The sequence below is a fragment of the Eschscholzia californica genome, unplaced genomic scaffold, assembly GCF_041429995.1.
Source record: "Eschscholzia californica isolate CP2 unplaced genomic scaffold, dmEscCali1.0.p SCAF_5, whole genome shotgun sequence".
Lineage (NCBI taxonomy): Eukaryota > Viridiplantae > Streptophyta > Magnoliopsida > Ranunculales > Papaveraceae > Eschscholzia > Eschscholzia californica.
In genome coordinates this window covers 53,306,698-53,322,387 of record NW_028238472.1, presented here as the reverse complement: position 1 = coordinate 53,322,387, position 15,690 = coordinate 53,306,698, and the positions used below count along the sequence as shown (strand labels likewise).

Genomic DNA, 15,690 nt, shown 5'->3' with positions numbered 1-15,690 from the left:
CAGTGATGACAAGTCTGTCGTCACTTCATTCACGATCTATTTATACTGAGCTTAACCGTGATGACTAGCATTGGTCGATTGATTATTTACACCCTCTTGGTGCCCAAAAATAGATGAAAAGGGGAAAACAAGAAAAAGGAGAATGCGTTTGCCCGGAGTCGAACCCGGGTCTATTGCTTGGAAGGCAATTATCCTAACCGTTGGACTACAAACGCATTTTTGAATTAGACTCATCCTTGGACGATTCTGTCCCCTAATAAAAACATGAAAGCACTAGGGTAACCAGTGGTCGGTTTTGGTTCGAGCCAAAGCAAAACCAATAAGTTATGATTTGACTAAATCGTCGGCCGAAATCGATCTGATATTCCACTGACTGACATTGTGACGCCTCAAGTCCTTTCAGTTGTCGATATTGTCCCCGCTTTAGACACCTCACACATTCTTGGCAAAGGCTACATGAGCCCTCCAAAAGGCCTCGATACTTACTAAGCTTGAGCGTATACCTATAGTCCAAGCTTTGGACGCTTACGTGAGCGACGTGGGACTATCACGTACATGGTTCTACTGGGTTTGATTCGGTTTTAGTTGAGTTCGATTGATCAGTTTTAACCGAACACAATTTGGAGAAAATGTTAAAGTAATGTTATTTATTTTATTGCATAAAGGCCGTTGTAGCAACCATCAAAACAGATATTGCACTCGTGAAGACTTCATTAGGGATTTTTATAGTTTTTTTTCTTTTTCAATTTAACATTTTTGAACTTTGTTAAAATTATTATTAACTTAAGGTAACAAGAATAATCCGATGTTTAGTGGTACTAAAATTTTGTATTTTTTACTTTCTACCTCTTATGTATAATATTTTATTGTGATAAAGGCTTTAGGGTTCCATCGGTTCGACTTGGGCGGTTTCTAGAAATCCAAGCTGAAATCAAACCAAATCGGTTTAGATTGTTCGGTTTTCCTGCCGGACCGAATCAAACAGTGATTGGTTTGATCCAAAAAACAATCGGTTCGGTTCAACTTGGTTTGGCTAGTGGCTCGGTTTTTGCTCACCCGTACGCCCTACCTATTCTTGGTAGGAGTCAGCCAACTTTGAGTTGATTTGATAATGTTTATTGTCCGTCTGGGCTGACAAGGGACCAATCCGTTGAAGGCCAACCCAATGGATTTTTTCTCTATCTCTGCCACTAAAGATCCATTTTGGTTTGTCATCTCATTTATGTTTTTAGATCTTATACATTTCATACTTGGCCAGATTTGAGATCCTAAAGATATATATACAGGAAGATGATGATTACAATGACGAGGGGGAGGAGATCAAAGGACGTCTAGTTCTTCTTCGCGTTAAATAGTATCACTTTACGTATGTATGTAGTTTGGAAAAAGAGAAACGGTGAGATCTATACATCAAATCGAGACAGAGTTGCAGAATGGGTACGGAACGCTTCATATCACTGGATGATCAATAACCATCACAATTTCCTTTAACAAAATGTAGAATTGATTATCCATAATAGGTAAAACAGAAAACACAAATCTAGTTCAGATTACAGTAGAAGTATAATAAAGGTAAAACGTCCTAAATCAACGTGCGAAAACAAAATTTGTTATTCTATTCAACGTGCGAAAACCCACTCCCACTTTCAGCTTTTGTCCTGATAAATGAACCAAAATATTTCACAAGTATTTAAGTAATGGCATCAAAATCTCCTTTTGACTTTGAATTATTTAGTAAAGATATCGTCGAATATAACTACAATACAACTTAGATAAGTAAACATGGCTTACTTGTGATCAGATGGATTAGGCATGACTTCGTAAACGATAGTTGCAACAACATCTCTCTTTAACTGTCAAAAACCAAGTGAATGAGGAGTCTAAACTTACGTGCAAATGAGAAGGAACACAAATAACATAGATTTATGAATGAAAAGTTCATATTCAATCATAAAAGAACTATAAGTTTACCTGGGTGGCTTCACCCTTCAAGCCAATATAGTATATCTGAGTTGTGTCACCATCAAAATTTTCGGGGAAATGCAAAGTAAGATTACCTACACCTTGGAATCTAGAATACCTAAAAAATTTTTACAAACTTAACATTAAATGACCGCATTATGAACAGGAAATCACCCTGAAATGCTAGAGAGAAATGATCGTCAAAGTGCAACACAAACTGAGATATATCTTCCTAGATGGCTAGATAGTGTGATAATCCATCTAATGGTGTCAGTTGTCACATGTGAATTGTGGATCGGAAATAGAAGGTTTCATTTCCATTACTCCTTTTTAGTGAGATACTCGGCTGCTTATTAGGCGCCCGGTAACTCTTGTCAGGTACTAATTCAGTTGGTGATGTGCATGTTGTGACTCACATGTGCTTGTATAATTGCACTAGGACCATAAGATACCACCCTACAGTAACCAATTTGTTGAAAGAACGATAATGCTACTTGGCCTGAAAAAAAGTGGCCCGAAAATTTTCGCACATGACGCCATCATGACATAAGCTATTTGCCTTGTCCGCGCCGTTCGGGCCAAATAGCATTGTCCTAACAAAAAAATGTATGTTAATATCCTGATTTTGGCATTCCCCATTCGCAGTGTCCAACCCCTGCTATCGGTCTTGCGACACTCGTATCCAGAACACCATATCTCGTCTTGGCATTTTTCCATTCATCGCGCCTACAACTCGTACTGGTATATACACAGACATCCATATTGATGTCAATGCTACATAGTCTATAACCAATAAGAAATTTTACGTGTAAGTATGTAATATTGGGTCTTACGTTTACTGCTGACATATGTTTTAAGATTCAATAGATTGAAAAACAAGAGCAAATAGATGTAAAAAATTTCAACCCTAAGAGTTTTGTGAGTTACCTTGTTTGATATTCTAGCACTCCTTGCAAATTTTCAGCTAAATCCCACTCCTTAAGACATAGAATGAAATACATAAGCTATCTGCATGGAAAATGACCCTATGTCTCTCTCTAAATCTTGTCCTGCCACATACCCCGATGCCGAGATAGTGGCCAGGCATAGACCATAGTATTAGGGTCATATCTGCATAAAGATTTCAGATTTCAAAACTAATAAGAGAACAATTACCTGAACAGGTTGCATACTCTGAGCATCTGAAAAGTCAATACCATCTCGATTGATAAACCTGGATTTTAGTTTAAATAATGTTAGTTTTTTTGGTAGCTATGTTTTGGGTTACAAAATTACGAAGATAAAAACTTTACATATATAACCTAGAAATTTCTCGATAAATTTGAAATATCACACAAAACAGGCATAGATACTTGCAAATGTTACGAATAATGGTAGCAAAAGGAAGACTAGTTTAAGGGTTGAACTCACGCTCTCATTTTCGCAGGGCTTGTTCCGTCAGCACCACCAACAATTGAAATGCTTTTAATCTTAACATCAGACGTAAACCTACTCATAATTAGCAAAATCTTTTCATCTAAGTCGATAAGGATACTAAAAACATAAAACTGATATAAGAACATGGAGTATTAGGGGATGGCAATATGTTTGAAATCGTGAGTATATTGACAAAAGAAAATGCATAAGATTAAACACGTATAATCAGTACAAGGTCTAGTGGTTACTCACGGAATGAAAACGATTAACTCGGGATCACCCTCATTGCTTTCCAAATGACCCTGCTATGATAAAGTAAACTATAAAATTTGAATACCTTGAGAGATTGATTGACATGGATCTTTCAAGAGCCGGATAAATGAAGGTGTCAAAGGACAAAGTACGGAACAGATCCATTGAAACAAAGCGCAAGCTAAAGATAGCTCATTGGTATCAGAGGAGCTTTAAAAAATTCAAGTCCAATGGAATGAATTGCTTATTTTTCCTCGTGATTCAAGAGCTTATATCAAAATTTGATTAACACGGGCTTTTCAATGAAAACAGAAGTACAAGTGACACTTATAAGTTGCTAATATACCGTTGAAGTATCAAGGCGTTGCTCCCATGCTTTGAACACTGATTTCACGCTTCCATTAACAGCCTCATTTAAAGCTCTGACCTTCATATCAGATCAAAGAAAATAACTATTAAAAGAGTTCACAATCTTAAAACTCCAAACTGAAACATTGAAGTGTTACATTCTTTGTTAGGAGAGTGCCCTTCGCCTATGTGGGACTATCCTCACAAGGCTCTCATATTGGGTGATGTGGAGTACGTGGGGCAACTAGGCCTGCCGCCTATGGCCCTAGCTCTAACACTGTGTTAAATCCGCGGTCATCAAACTCAAAACAGCAATGGATAGAGAGTATAGACGACCTAGATGCGCTTCTCGGTTATGAGAGTACCCTTCCACCATTTAGGACTGTTTTCACAAAGTGAACTACTAGCCTCAAATTTCTATGTTCATCTTAGTTTCATCTAGATTTTTTGCATCTATCTAGACACAAATCAACAAGACACACAACCTCAAAAGCTTTTATAAGAATCAAACCAGTACTAATTGGAACACAACACAACAAGAATCCAAAATCCAACATGAAATTTAACAAGTTTATAATTAATTGAACCAGGTTAGTAAGAATCCATAATCCTAACAATGAAATTAACAAGAATCCTAACATTAGAACTCTAATGTTTTCACACTGAAATTTCTGAGTAAAGAACAATATGGGTACTTTATATCATGGTATAAGAGTCAAAATCAACCAGTAAAAGAGATGGTGAAATTAGGGTTTTACAGCATTCTATGCATAAACAAGAATTTGAAAACATGGGTAATCTCCAAAATTGATAAGTATGATGAGGAAATCAAGGGTTTTTGGGTAATTAGCAATTTGTGAATAAGCTAGAAAGTTTGAATAGGAATGAACACCCAAACATGAAACACTAAAAAAAAGATTGAAAAAAGGAGAGAGAGAGAGAAGACCTTGGAGAGGTCTATGTGTTTGTAGAGAGAGAAATCTGATGAACAATCGTGATCCTCGCAGCTGTGATCGTGAACGCAAGCCATTTTCTCTCTCTAAAAATAAACTCTTTCTCGCTCTAAAAGACTCAAAGAATGAAGAACATCACAGAAGAATAAAAGGGTATTTGCTTTCAAAACAAGAAAAAAACGAAATTTGGTACTTTACTTCAATACCACGTCACACGAAAAGGTTTCCACATCAGCCGCCACCTAAGACGCCACGTATGCAAGGGGACTAGGAATGGTTTTTTTTTCCTCTCTCTTCTATTTATTTCTCCAAAATTCACTCACCTACCAAAAAGAAGTCTGGTTTACAAGACGACTCCAATGCAGGAGGTCTCAAGTTCGATCTTCACGGAAGGTGGAATGCATGATTTATTGAATTTGAGTTATTAAAGGTAAATAATGTAAATTTGTCGGGGTTTTAAGCCTCTTTCCTGTTGTTAGACTTTAAGACTATTTAATTAGTAGTTGAACTTAGGCAGTTATCGTGCTTATCACATCTCATGATGTATCTGCCTTGTAACGACTAACGTACATTGTAGTAAAAAAAATTCAAAGGATTCTACTTTCAAAAAACAACTCTAACTTAAGAGGGGCTTTGGCTTAAAATTTGTGCATGTGTGATATACGTGCTTGGATTTTTCGTGGGTGTGCGAAAACGTGTGATCTTGTGTGTTTGCGAAACTCGTTTGCGAACTATTTTTAGTTATTTTTGTAGTTCAAAATTTCGGTACAAAAGAAAGAGTAAATAAAATAATTCTAACTTGTGGGCAAATTCGAACCTCTGTCCATCATCACTCAAAAGACATCCGTAACCACTAAACTAAAGGTTGATTTTTGTCAAAAGTCTAGTTCTACTTTTATTTATTTGAATCAAACTAGTTGTTGAACTCCGAAAAAAAAAGGCCCCTCGAGAATCCGAAGCCCAAAACAAGCGCTCTGGTTACTTTACACCTGGTGCCCCTGCCTCAGTCGACTCTACCTGTAGAGTCGTCTTGAAGCTAAGCCTCAGCTAAGGCCCAAGCATCTGGGTTGGAGTGAGGGATTGAGACCCAAAATTTGGATTTTGGGTCTAAGCTCTTTTAAGTTGGAGTTGCTGTGAGGGACTAATGTTATCCATAAAAGAAGGCATGTATTAGATTCGGAGAATATCACGAAAAGCGTGTACGAAGATAGTCCCGCATATCAGAGCAAGGGCAAATAACATATGATCTACGTTGTATAACAAAACTGACACATCGTAAGTGCCCCTAAGGATAATCTCTCATAGACAAAAGAAAATCTCATTACCAAGTACCAACTGAACTCAAACGACATCATCTCATCTTCTTTGGGCTGGTTGAGATACGCCAAAACCAAATAAAAAAAATGAGAGAATGGGTCCAGAAAACATGACAATGTCTCTCAAAAAAAAAAACAACAACTATATTTAGTTGTGTTTGTTTATAGATGGAGGATATCAAAGAGTCTTCAACTCCTGTTATTGCGGAAACTTCTAAAAATGATTCTTTAGTAGTCAAATGCTTTGAAGACATTTAAGATAACCTTTTGATGAGGACAAAAATAGTAGTTTATGTCTACCCAATCAGTAGTAATAACTTGTACGTGGATATTACTCAAAAAAATTCTCTCAGCAAATATACTTTTTGGCTAAATTTTAAATATAAAATCTCTTTATCTCTATTTCTTTTTTCTTTTTCAATGTTTTCATATCAGTTTACGACATAGATAGCTACAACTTATCACTTCAACAAAAAAGTTGAAAGCTCGTGAGTAAAATAAAAATGCTTATTTGTTTGGTTACGAGAAAATCTTAGCTTCTATATGGTTTTGGAGGTTAATTTTAGCCCTCATATATTTCTGAACTTCAATGTTGCCACCTACTTTGGTTATGAGAAAACCACCTCCATCATTTCTCTTTGTAAGATGTCAATTTGTAAATTGCAAAATATCTGGCAAACAAAGTAGGAGTCTCATTAGCTTTTTGCCAAATAAAATGCAAAGATGTCAATTTGGCAAAAGAATTTGTATCCCTTGTAGTCTTGATGGAGTTGCTCTAATAGACTTAGGAGAAACAAATGTTTTGGTATCTTCGTCTACACTAAGTCTATAATCGAAGATTAAAAAACTCGAACTAATGAGCTTAAATATATCATGCGTACCAAGAGTATAGATGTCTTTTGCTTGGACAAGAAACATGAAAAAAAGGAAAGAAAGTTTACGTTGGAGACTCGCATAATGGCAGAGGACAACAAAGATGTAATAGCACATTTTCATTAAACAGGGAATATGGTCCATGTAGACATAGATCTCGATCGGAGAAAAATCAATTTGACAAATTGATCAATTAACTAGTTAGAAATACTCACCTCTTGACTTTCATCCATATTTAAAAACCGTGGTCAATTCTAACCTTTATAGGGTGTTGCATTGGTAAGATAGAAGTTCTCAACTCTGGTTTCGATCGACTCGTTATAATATTAAATTGAGCTAATATCAAATTAAGCAACTACTTAAGAAGTTTGTGTCACTCTTACCTAGTGCTACCCATGGTTTCCTCTATTTACGAGTGAAAATGTCAACTTGACAAATATTTCTACATGTTAGATCTTATCAACTTGAGAATGATGTCCTTTCAAGTTAAACAAATATTAATTAAAAAAATACCCACTTGAACCAAAGAGACAAAAATAAATTAAAGCTTAATTAAGAGAGGATTAAAGCCGAATAATTAATTATGAACTAAATTAATATAGTCAATTGGTATCTTTTGTCCTGCTAAGAGCCGTATCGACTTAACTAACCTTTCTCTAATTTTTCTTAATTATCTTTGCCTTCTAAAGAGTCATCTCTCTTGTCAAAAATTCTCATTAGATTTTTCACTTTTGACTTTTATATAACTTGGGATATAGCATTTATGTCTTTGATACTTGCTAGATGCTATCACTAGTTAAAATGCATCATTATAATGGGAATAAAATTGTACTTTAGTGGTGTTTAATGGTCCCATGCTATTAGTGGTTTCACCATTATTTAGAAAATATGTCGATTTCGTTGTTATAGTTGGTAAACAGTTGTTTTCCGTCGGATAACTATAAATTTAGGGAAATGATAGAGTGCCCAGCAATTTTGCCCATTAAAATGCCCAACTTTCCTTATTTAGAAATAAAAGCGGTCCCCACCGTAGTCAAACTTTGAAAAACCTTTGTCTTTTAGTGATTCCACATCAGCTGGGCAATTTAATGGGCTAAAAACTGGGCACTCTAGCATCTCCCATTTATGCTCATAAATATCGTAATCTTTTCTGTCTTACTTTATACCATATGAAAGGTGGAAAAAGATAACTTTATACCATGTAGAATCTTATACATAGCCTTACTCATAAGAGATGTAGCATCTCACTGTTAACTAACATATTTTCATCAACTAATTTTTCTTTTTGTAAAATGTTACTGATTTAAGCTCAACACATATCGCGTGAACAGTACTTTTAACTTAAGTAAAAGAACGCGGCGGTAGACTTTAACCAATATTATAGCACATCCCTAAATAAAATGAAATTTGTTGTAATTTACCATTACCCAAAGACTCCTTTTCTATTGGTAAGTGCATGCTCTTATATAAAATCTAATAGTACTAATTTATAAGAAAGGTGGTGGTATAAAAAAACGGGAATGCTAGGTTCACGGAGGTTTTTGACGAAAGAGAATGCCGGAATGATGTGGCATTCACTTTTTGAAAAGTTGACCAAATCTGAGTCGTTAAACATGAACGACCCAGATTCAGATATATTTCTCATGCCACGTCATCATCTTCCCCACTTAGAATGAGAGAATACCAGTAACCAATGTTTTCTAGGATGATGAAGTTCTTCAAGGACTCGAACTCTAGCTTGACCTTTAGCCTTCTTAAGGATTTGTATAAGTTAAGAAACCCTTCCTAATTCCTTCTATATCCTCTGATTTCTTAATCTTGAGCAAAAATTTCTGAGAAAACTAACGATAGATTAAATGTTATAGGGTTTTGAGTGTGAATCATCCCTAAGCTCCTCTCTTCCATAGTTGTTGGGCAAGTGATCTAAAGAGATCCCTTTGAAAATGTTGGATCTTTCATAGGTTTGGCCTGAGCAAAGGGTAGCCGGATCTTGCATAGGTTCAAAAGAAGTTGGGCAAATGAAAAAGATGAAGCATGAGATGAATCATCTTCTTCAGACCCAATCCTTATGGCATTCTGCCCATGTTTGAAAAATAGGGTTTCCTACTTTCTGTGTCAGCACTCTCTCTCTCTCTCTCTAAAAGTGGGGAAGATGATGACTTGGATAGTAATTAGTTTTGAATCTGGGCCGTTCATATTTAACGGCCCAGATGTAGTCAATTTTTCAAAAAGTGAATGCCACATCATTCCGGCATTTCCCTTCGTCAAAAACAATCCGTGAACCTAGCATTCCCGATAAAAAAAATCCAGTTGTTCTTTGTTTGATGAATCTTTAAGCATATTATAAATGAATATCTTTTAAACAAAGGGTGTTTTTCAGACCATTAGTTCTATAACAACTTGACCCTCAAATCTTATTAAAATGATTTTTATATTCAACCCCTAGGGAGTCCTATAAATGACTAGTTTTCAGATGTATTTGTTTCATATTTAGTTTTAAGTCTTAGCTTAATTCAAAATGGGTATCTGTATTTCTAGTTCATCTTCAAAAATTCAAAAGGATGAATATGAAGATAATGTGATATTTATTGAAGATAATCAATTTGGAGCTCATGGATTTTCAGGACTTACTTCTTCTCTCTATTCTCAACAAGGTAGTAAACCAATCAACCAAGACTCTGCTATCATATACAAGGTACTTTTGATGGGCTATCTCTCTCTCTCTCTCTCTCTCTCTCTCTCTCTCTCTCTCTCTCATGTTTTATGATATTCTCAATTTGTTTGTATTGGTTTCAATGGATTCTTGGGTATACCATAACCCATCATGTTCTACAACTCTTTCCACTTTTTGTATTAGTGTCAACAAAAATGATCAAGCCACCGATTTGAGAGAGAATCTCAAATCGACGACTGTGGTTGATTCGTCACCTTCCTCTAGAAGTTGTGACCCAAATTATGAAGAAATTCCGGCAGTTGATTTGGAATTCTCTCTCAAATTTGTCTATAAAATCCTTGGCTCTATAAGTGGTGTAGTGCCAATCATGTTTTATATTTTCTTTCTGTCAATGGATTGTTGTTAGGTATACCAACCCTTTATGGTTCCAGTCTTTTACAACTAGACTTTTAGGAATTTAATAGCCTTCTATCTCACATGAGGTGTTAGGTCAATATTATAGTCAAATAGAATTTTTCAAGTAATGGAGATGGGTTTTTTGTTTTTGAAGGGATATGGCATGGAAGGAGCTTATTTATGTGGGATATTTGATGGGCATGGAGAAAATGGTCACAAAGTGAGCAAATTGGTGAAAAATCACTTATCATCAATGTTGTTAGACCATAAAAAAAGAATAACATTAGAAAATGAAGATGAGTTGATTATAGATTATATGCCAAATGAATGGAGAAGAGCCTATGTTAATGCTTTTAAGCAAATAGACAAGGAACTCAAGCTTCAAGATGGCTTTGATTGCTCATGCAGTGGCTCTACTGCAGTAACCATCATCAAACAGGTAAATCGTGACCTAATTTCACTCTTTTGCAAGGTGTTTGTTTTTTTGTCGTTCTCTAAATCTGACTCGTCTGACACAAATCAAGCACCCCAAAATAGTCATTTAGAATACTTAGACGTCATGAATCAAATGACAATAAACAGTTTGAAATCTGACTCGGGTCAATTGAAACCTTGACTATGATTTCAGATAGTTTAGAAAATAAAAACAATGTACTCTAAAATATGATTAAGCGAGACTCATTTATGCAGTTTGTGTTATTTGCGCCAACTTTCAAACTTAGAGCTACTGAAAAAGAACGTGTTTGCATAAACGAAATTTTGTTATATCATTGTTGTGATTTTGTTGTACCAATAAGGTCAATATATTATTGTTGCTACCCTTGATTTTCTTTTCGATAATCTATTAGTAATGTTTTCCTCTTAGAAATTTTGTTCCTTAAGTTTATCTAAACTGAAAAATACTTTGAATGAATAGGGTGAAGATCTTGTTATTGCTAATCTAGGAGATTCAAGAGCAATCTTGGGTACTTTTTCAGATAACAAACTCAAGGCTATTCAGTTAACAGTTGATCTCAAGCCAGACTTACCTAGTAAGTTTTTTTCCAACTACATTTCTAATACTTATTTGAAATTTGGAATGAGAATCCCTAAATGACTAATAAAATCGGAATGCTGGCCATACAGATGAAGCAGAACGAATAAGGAAATGTCACGGTCGAGTTTTTGCCCACAAAGATGAGTCGGATGTTCTTCGAGTTTGGTCACCTGACGACGATACTATGAGTCTTGCCATGACACGAGCCTTCGGAGACTTTCATCTCAAAGATTACGGGGTAACTGCAATTCCTCAGATATCACATCGGCGTCTAACCGACGAAGACCAATTCGTTGTTCTTGCAACTGACGGAGTAAGTATCAATAAATAAAAGTTCTTCGAATTTCAATAAATACCACTTCAGTTGGGTAGTAACATGTGTATCTCTCCACTGTAGATATCAGGGTCTGAATCTTACTGTTTCAACTGACGAAAAAAAAACCTTCCCATTTTTGTATTCTTGTTTACTAAACTGACTCGGAATCTAATTACGAATGTGTTTGTTTTGAAGGTGTGGGATGCACTTAGTAATGAAGAAGTAGCATCGATCGTTTGGTCGGTGCAAAATGAGAAAGAAGCAGCAAAAGCAGTTGTTGAAGCAGCAGTAGCTGTATGGAAACGCGATTTTCCTTCTTTCAAAGTAGACGACTGCACTGTCGTCTGCTTGTTCTTGCAGAAAAAGCATCACAATAGCTAAAGACACTTCAACTTCACCTGCATTTGAACTTCATGAGTCGACTGAACATCGTGAATCGGAAATCAAAATGGTTCGAAAAATGGCTAGCCACGAACGCTACTGTGGGAAACCGATGTGAAGTAGAAAACAACTGCGATTTTAGCCGTGTTAATGATCCTTTTTATGTAGCTAATAAATAGTTTGGTTATTGTAGTTGGTTATGAATGACAAGAGAATTCTGTAAAGTGTAGTACTCGTATTGTATTGTTGATCTTGATCAAGTTTTATAAGAATGGATGGATACAGATGGGAGAGTTTTTTTGAAATGGAAGCCTTCATGTGCAAGGAACTTAGTCCCACATTTCTTATGAATATATGCCTTGTCTTACATATGAGCTATGCATTTTCAGTGTGGCGCGGAGGTTAGTCAGGTGGAGAAGCTTGGGGTGGTGTAGCACCCTGAGACAGTCGTCGAGGTCCACGCTATGGGAAAAACTTATGAACGGTGCGGAACTAGGCTAGCGGCGATTTGTGGTCTCCTAAATGAAAGGCAACATATTCGTTGGTATCAGGGCGGAACCAAGATTATAAGATAAAAATTGGGTTTAGTTTTTTTTTTAACTCCAACTTTGAAAAAAAAATTATTATTTTGAAAATAGTTCAAACACGTATTTCACATGTAAACAAGATCACACACGTTTTCGCACGTCCACAAAAAACCACACACGTTTTCTACACAGACAATTTTAGGCTTCAAGTCAGGCTGACATTAGAACTGATAACAGACTGTCAAAATCATCTTCGTAATTTGACAAACAGAAAAGCCATCCTGGTTATTGACCTTCTATTTTTTTGTTCTTCCACATGTGACCCCGCTAGACTGTAACCTTGAGAGCCTCTTTTCCCGACTCGCTTTAAAGTCCCTAGTAAATTGCAACGCTGAACATATCTTTGAACCAGAAGACGAACGAGGAGTATCGAAACTGACTATAGGAGATCGGCACTCTGGGCTTGTGTGTGAGGGCACCTCTCTTATATCCCCGAGATCTCTCCCAGATAAAGCGTCTGAAGAAATGTTAGCAAGACATGATGACGTCTTTCATCCGTTTACAACTTCGTGGAAAAAAGTAAGTTCGAAATTAAAGCTTCGTGCTATCGACGACCCAACTTCATGGCAACAGTGAAATTGTTATATCATGCACGTAAAAGGCTAAAAGTTCTGTGGGGGGCAAAACGACAAAACTTCCACACAAATATTGATTGACCAGCCTACATTTTGTTTTTTGAATAAGTTGAATTAATATTAAAGGAAGAGAAAACTATACAAATAGAGGGAACAAAAGGCAAAGAAAAAAAAGTTACATCATGATATCTTCCCAGTTAGAGATAAAGTCATAAAACGACTTATCCTTGGCCGAGGCTAAGTGCCTACTCCAGTGGAACACGATAGCTAAGATATCCTCAATCTCTAGACTACTGTCCACACTAGAGTCTTTAAATGTCTACTTATTTCTATCCTTCCAAATCGGCCAGGCTATCACGAAAGTGATGAGGTTCAAGAGATCTTTCTTATCTTTGTTGGCAGCCAAGATGGCCCATTGATCCAAAACCTAAGCCAAATTCCCTGGACAGCACCACTTACGCCCACTCGACAAGATGAAAAACTCCCACATACTGCTAGCCTCGGAGCAGTGCAAAAAGAGATGCTCCACCGATTCACTCTCCCTCTTACATCGATTGCATCTGTTAGGCATGATCATGCCTCTTTTTTGGAGGCGGTAAATGGTTGGGAGCTTGCCCAGAAGTGAAACCCACATAACGAAGCTACCCCTCAGGAGGAACTTTAGAAGTCCAAACCAAAGCATCTTGAAATTGAACGAAATGTTGGGTGAAGCCTGCCTCTTAATCCTCATGTAACAAATAGTGCTTAACCGATAAAGGCTCCTTGTCCTCACTACTCCAAATCTTCTTATCATCCTCATCAGCTACTGGCCTGAAACCTTCCAAGATATCCAACAAATGGGTGAAAATTGGAACCTCCCAGTCGTTGAGGTTTCTTCTAAGAGAGATATCCCAAGTTTGAAGAGACCGATTGTACATTTGATGAACTGGGCATCTTTGAAAATTGAAATATGAAAAATAGCTGGGAATCTATCTTTCAAGGCTATTTGGTGACACCAAACATCTTCCCAAAACAGAATACTTTCCGATTACCTAGACTCCACTTGGTAATATGATCAAACTCATTGGACTTAGAAGCAATACCCACCCATAAGGCTGCTTGACTTGATTTGGATCATTGGATGCAGTAATTATACAAGGATTCTGTTTTGAAACACTGTACGATATCTTGAATCAAGTTCACCAGTGGCAAGTAAACTAAAACAAGGAAGTCTAAAGGGAAACTAAAACATGAATCAAGTTCACCAGTGGCAAGTAAACTCAAACAAGGAAGTCTAAAGGGAAACTAAAACATGAATCAAGTTCATCAGTGGCAAGTAAACTAAAATAGAGGAAGTCTAAAGGGAAAGAAAAAAAAAACAACCCAAGATCATCATCCTTAAAGAATTATATTTTCAATCGCCTCAAACTGTTGTCCGGCGTGGATGATTCTTCCCACCCCTCCAGTGTGAGGGTCGTGGGAAGCCGCTGCTCGTATTGCGTGCCTCAATCGAGTGACACACTGATTGAAAGGTAAATGTTCATGAACCCGCCCCTGTAAAGCGATTTTTGCATGTTCTTTTCCTGTTCCTGTTCCTTCGCAAGAGAATAGATTGATTTTTCTGTCTTTGATCCACCCATTGTTAAATCTAGTGATTCGAAATAGACCAAGTTTCCCACCAATTCTATACCCTCCCCCAAGTAAAATAGTGGCTTCCTGATGGAAATCTTCAAGCTTTTCTTTGATGAACTCCACCATTCTAATGAGTGGCGGGTTGTGAGCATGTTCTTGATTGTACCTTGACCCAAAAAGAACGGCTTCGTTTCCAAGTTTTAACAGATCAACTGTCGGTCCAGAGTTGATGAGGTAGATCCCATCGGGATTTGGGGTGATCTGCACACCCTTCACGAATGGATCAACTTCAACGTGTTGGTCGTCGAGACCATCATGAACCAAGAAGACATGTGTTGCAGTTAGGAGGCCGATTAGGGTCGTGCCTGTAGTGGCTGGAAGAGAAAACTGTGCAACAGATGACCTCCGTGGATTCTGACAAGAAATAGTAGAATATGATTAGAGTGAGAAAATTAATCTACAAATTCGATTTACTAGACTAATTGGATTTAGCTGTAGGCACCCACTAACAATGTGGTGCCTGTAGTAGCCGGAAGAGAAAACTGTGGTGGATTCTGACAAGAAATAGTAGAATATGATTCGAGAGAAAATTAGTCTGTAGGCACCCACCCACCCACTAACAAGGTAAATATCATAATTTAAGCGCCAAAATGGAAAGAAAAATTGAAGTAGAAAGATTTCATTCGATTTCTTCAATGCTTTATCTCATTAACAGTTCTATGAAATTCGACCTGAATTAAGCTAAAATCTAAGTTTGAAATTGAGAAGAGAAATAACTGGTTTCATGATCTGATTTAACAAGAGATATAAAAAGCATACACAACTAGGTTCAATCTGTCATATCCACAAATCTAAAACAGAGATGAGGAATTAAGTATGATAGTAGAGTCGAGAAACAGAGAGTATAGAGAGAGAGAGAGTATAAATCTAAAACAGAGATGAGGAATTAAGTATGATAGTAGAGTCGAGAAACAGAGAGTATAAATCTAAAACA

At 36.7% G+C, this 15,690-nt stretch overlaps 2 protein-coding genes and 1 non-coding gene across 8 annotated transcripts; 1 reads left to right on the top strand and 2 right to left on the bottom strand.

Moving 5' to 3' along the window:
• Window positions 1-143: 143 nt before the first annotated feature.
• TRNAG-UCC (transfer RNA glycine (anticodon UCC)) lies at window positions 144-215 on the bottom strand. The gene has a single exon. It is a non-coding gene; the product is annotated as a tRNA-Gly (tRNA).
• Window positions 216-1,426: 1,211 nt separating this feature from the next.
• LOC147540626 (PITH domain protein (DUF1000)) lies at window positions 1,427-5,101 on the bottom strand. Of its 6 annotated transcripts, none has more exons than XR_015225598.1 (9): window positions 4,925-5,101; window positions 3,977-4,057; window positions 3,631-3,680; window positions 3,373-3,450; window positions 3,118-3,175; window positions 2,890-2,939; window positions 1,972-2,745; window positions 1,792-1,853; window positions 1,427-1,658 (listed from the first exon to the last, which is right to left on the bottom strand). XR_015225598.1 is itself a non-coding variant. In XM_086641651.1 (9 exons), the coding sequence occupies exons 1-9, from the start codon at window positions 5,006-5,008 to the stop codon at window positions 1,616-1,618; spliced, it is 618 nt and encodes a 205-aa protein (XP_086497777.1). In that variant the 5' UTR covers window positions 5,009-5,101; the 3' UTR covers window positions 1,427-1,615. The 6 variants fall into 6 exon arrangements, 2 of the variants coding, with proteins under 2 accessions (XP_086497777.1, XP_086497778.1); XR_015225600.1 differs by having other exon boundaries at window positions 1,972-2,700; XR_015225597.1 differs by having other exon boundaries at window positions 3,631-3,683; window positions 4,925-5,096.
• Window positions 5,102-9,430: 4,329 nt separating this feature from the next.
• LOC147540625 (putative protein phosphatase 2C 72) lies at window positions 9,431-12,228 on the top strand. The gene is made up of 5 exons (XM_086641492.1): window positions 9,431-9,815; window positions 10,345-10,629; window positions 11,107-11,221; window positions 11,316-11,539; window positions 11,738-12,228. Exons 1-5 carry the CDS (start codon window positions 9,639-9,641, stop codon window positions 11,921-11,923), a joined length of 987 nt encoding a protein of 328 aa, XP_086497618.1. The 5' UTR covers window positions 9,431-9,638; the 3' UTR covers window positions 11,924-12,228.
• Window positions 12,229-15,690: the final 3,462 nt, after the last annotated feature.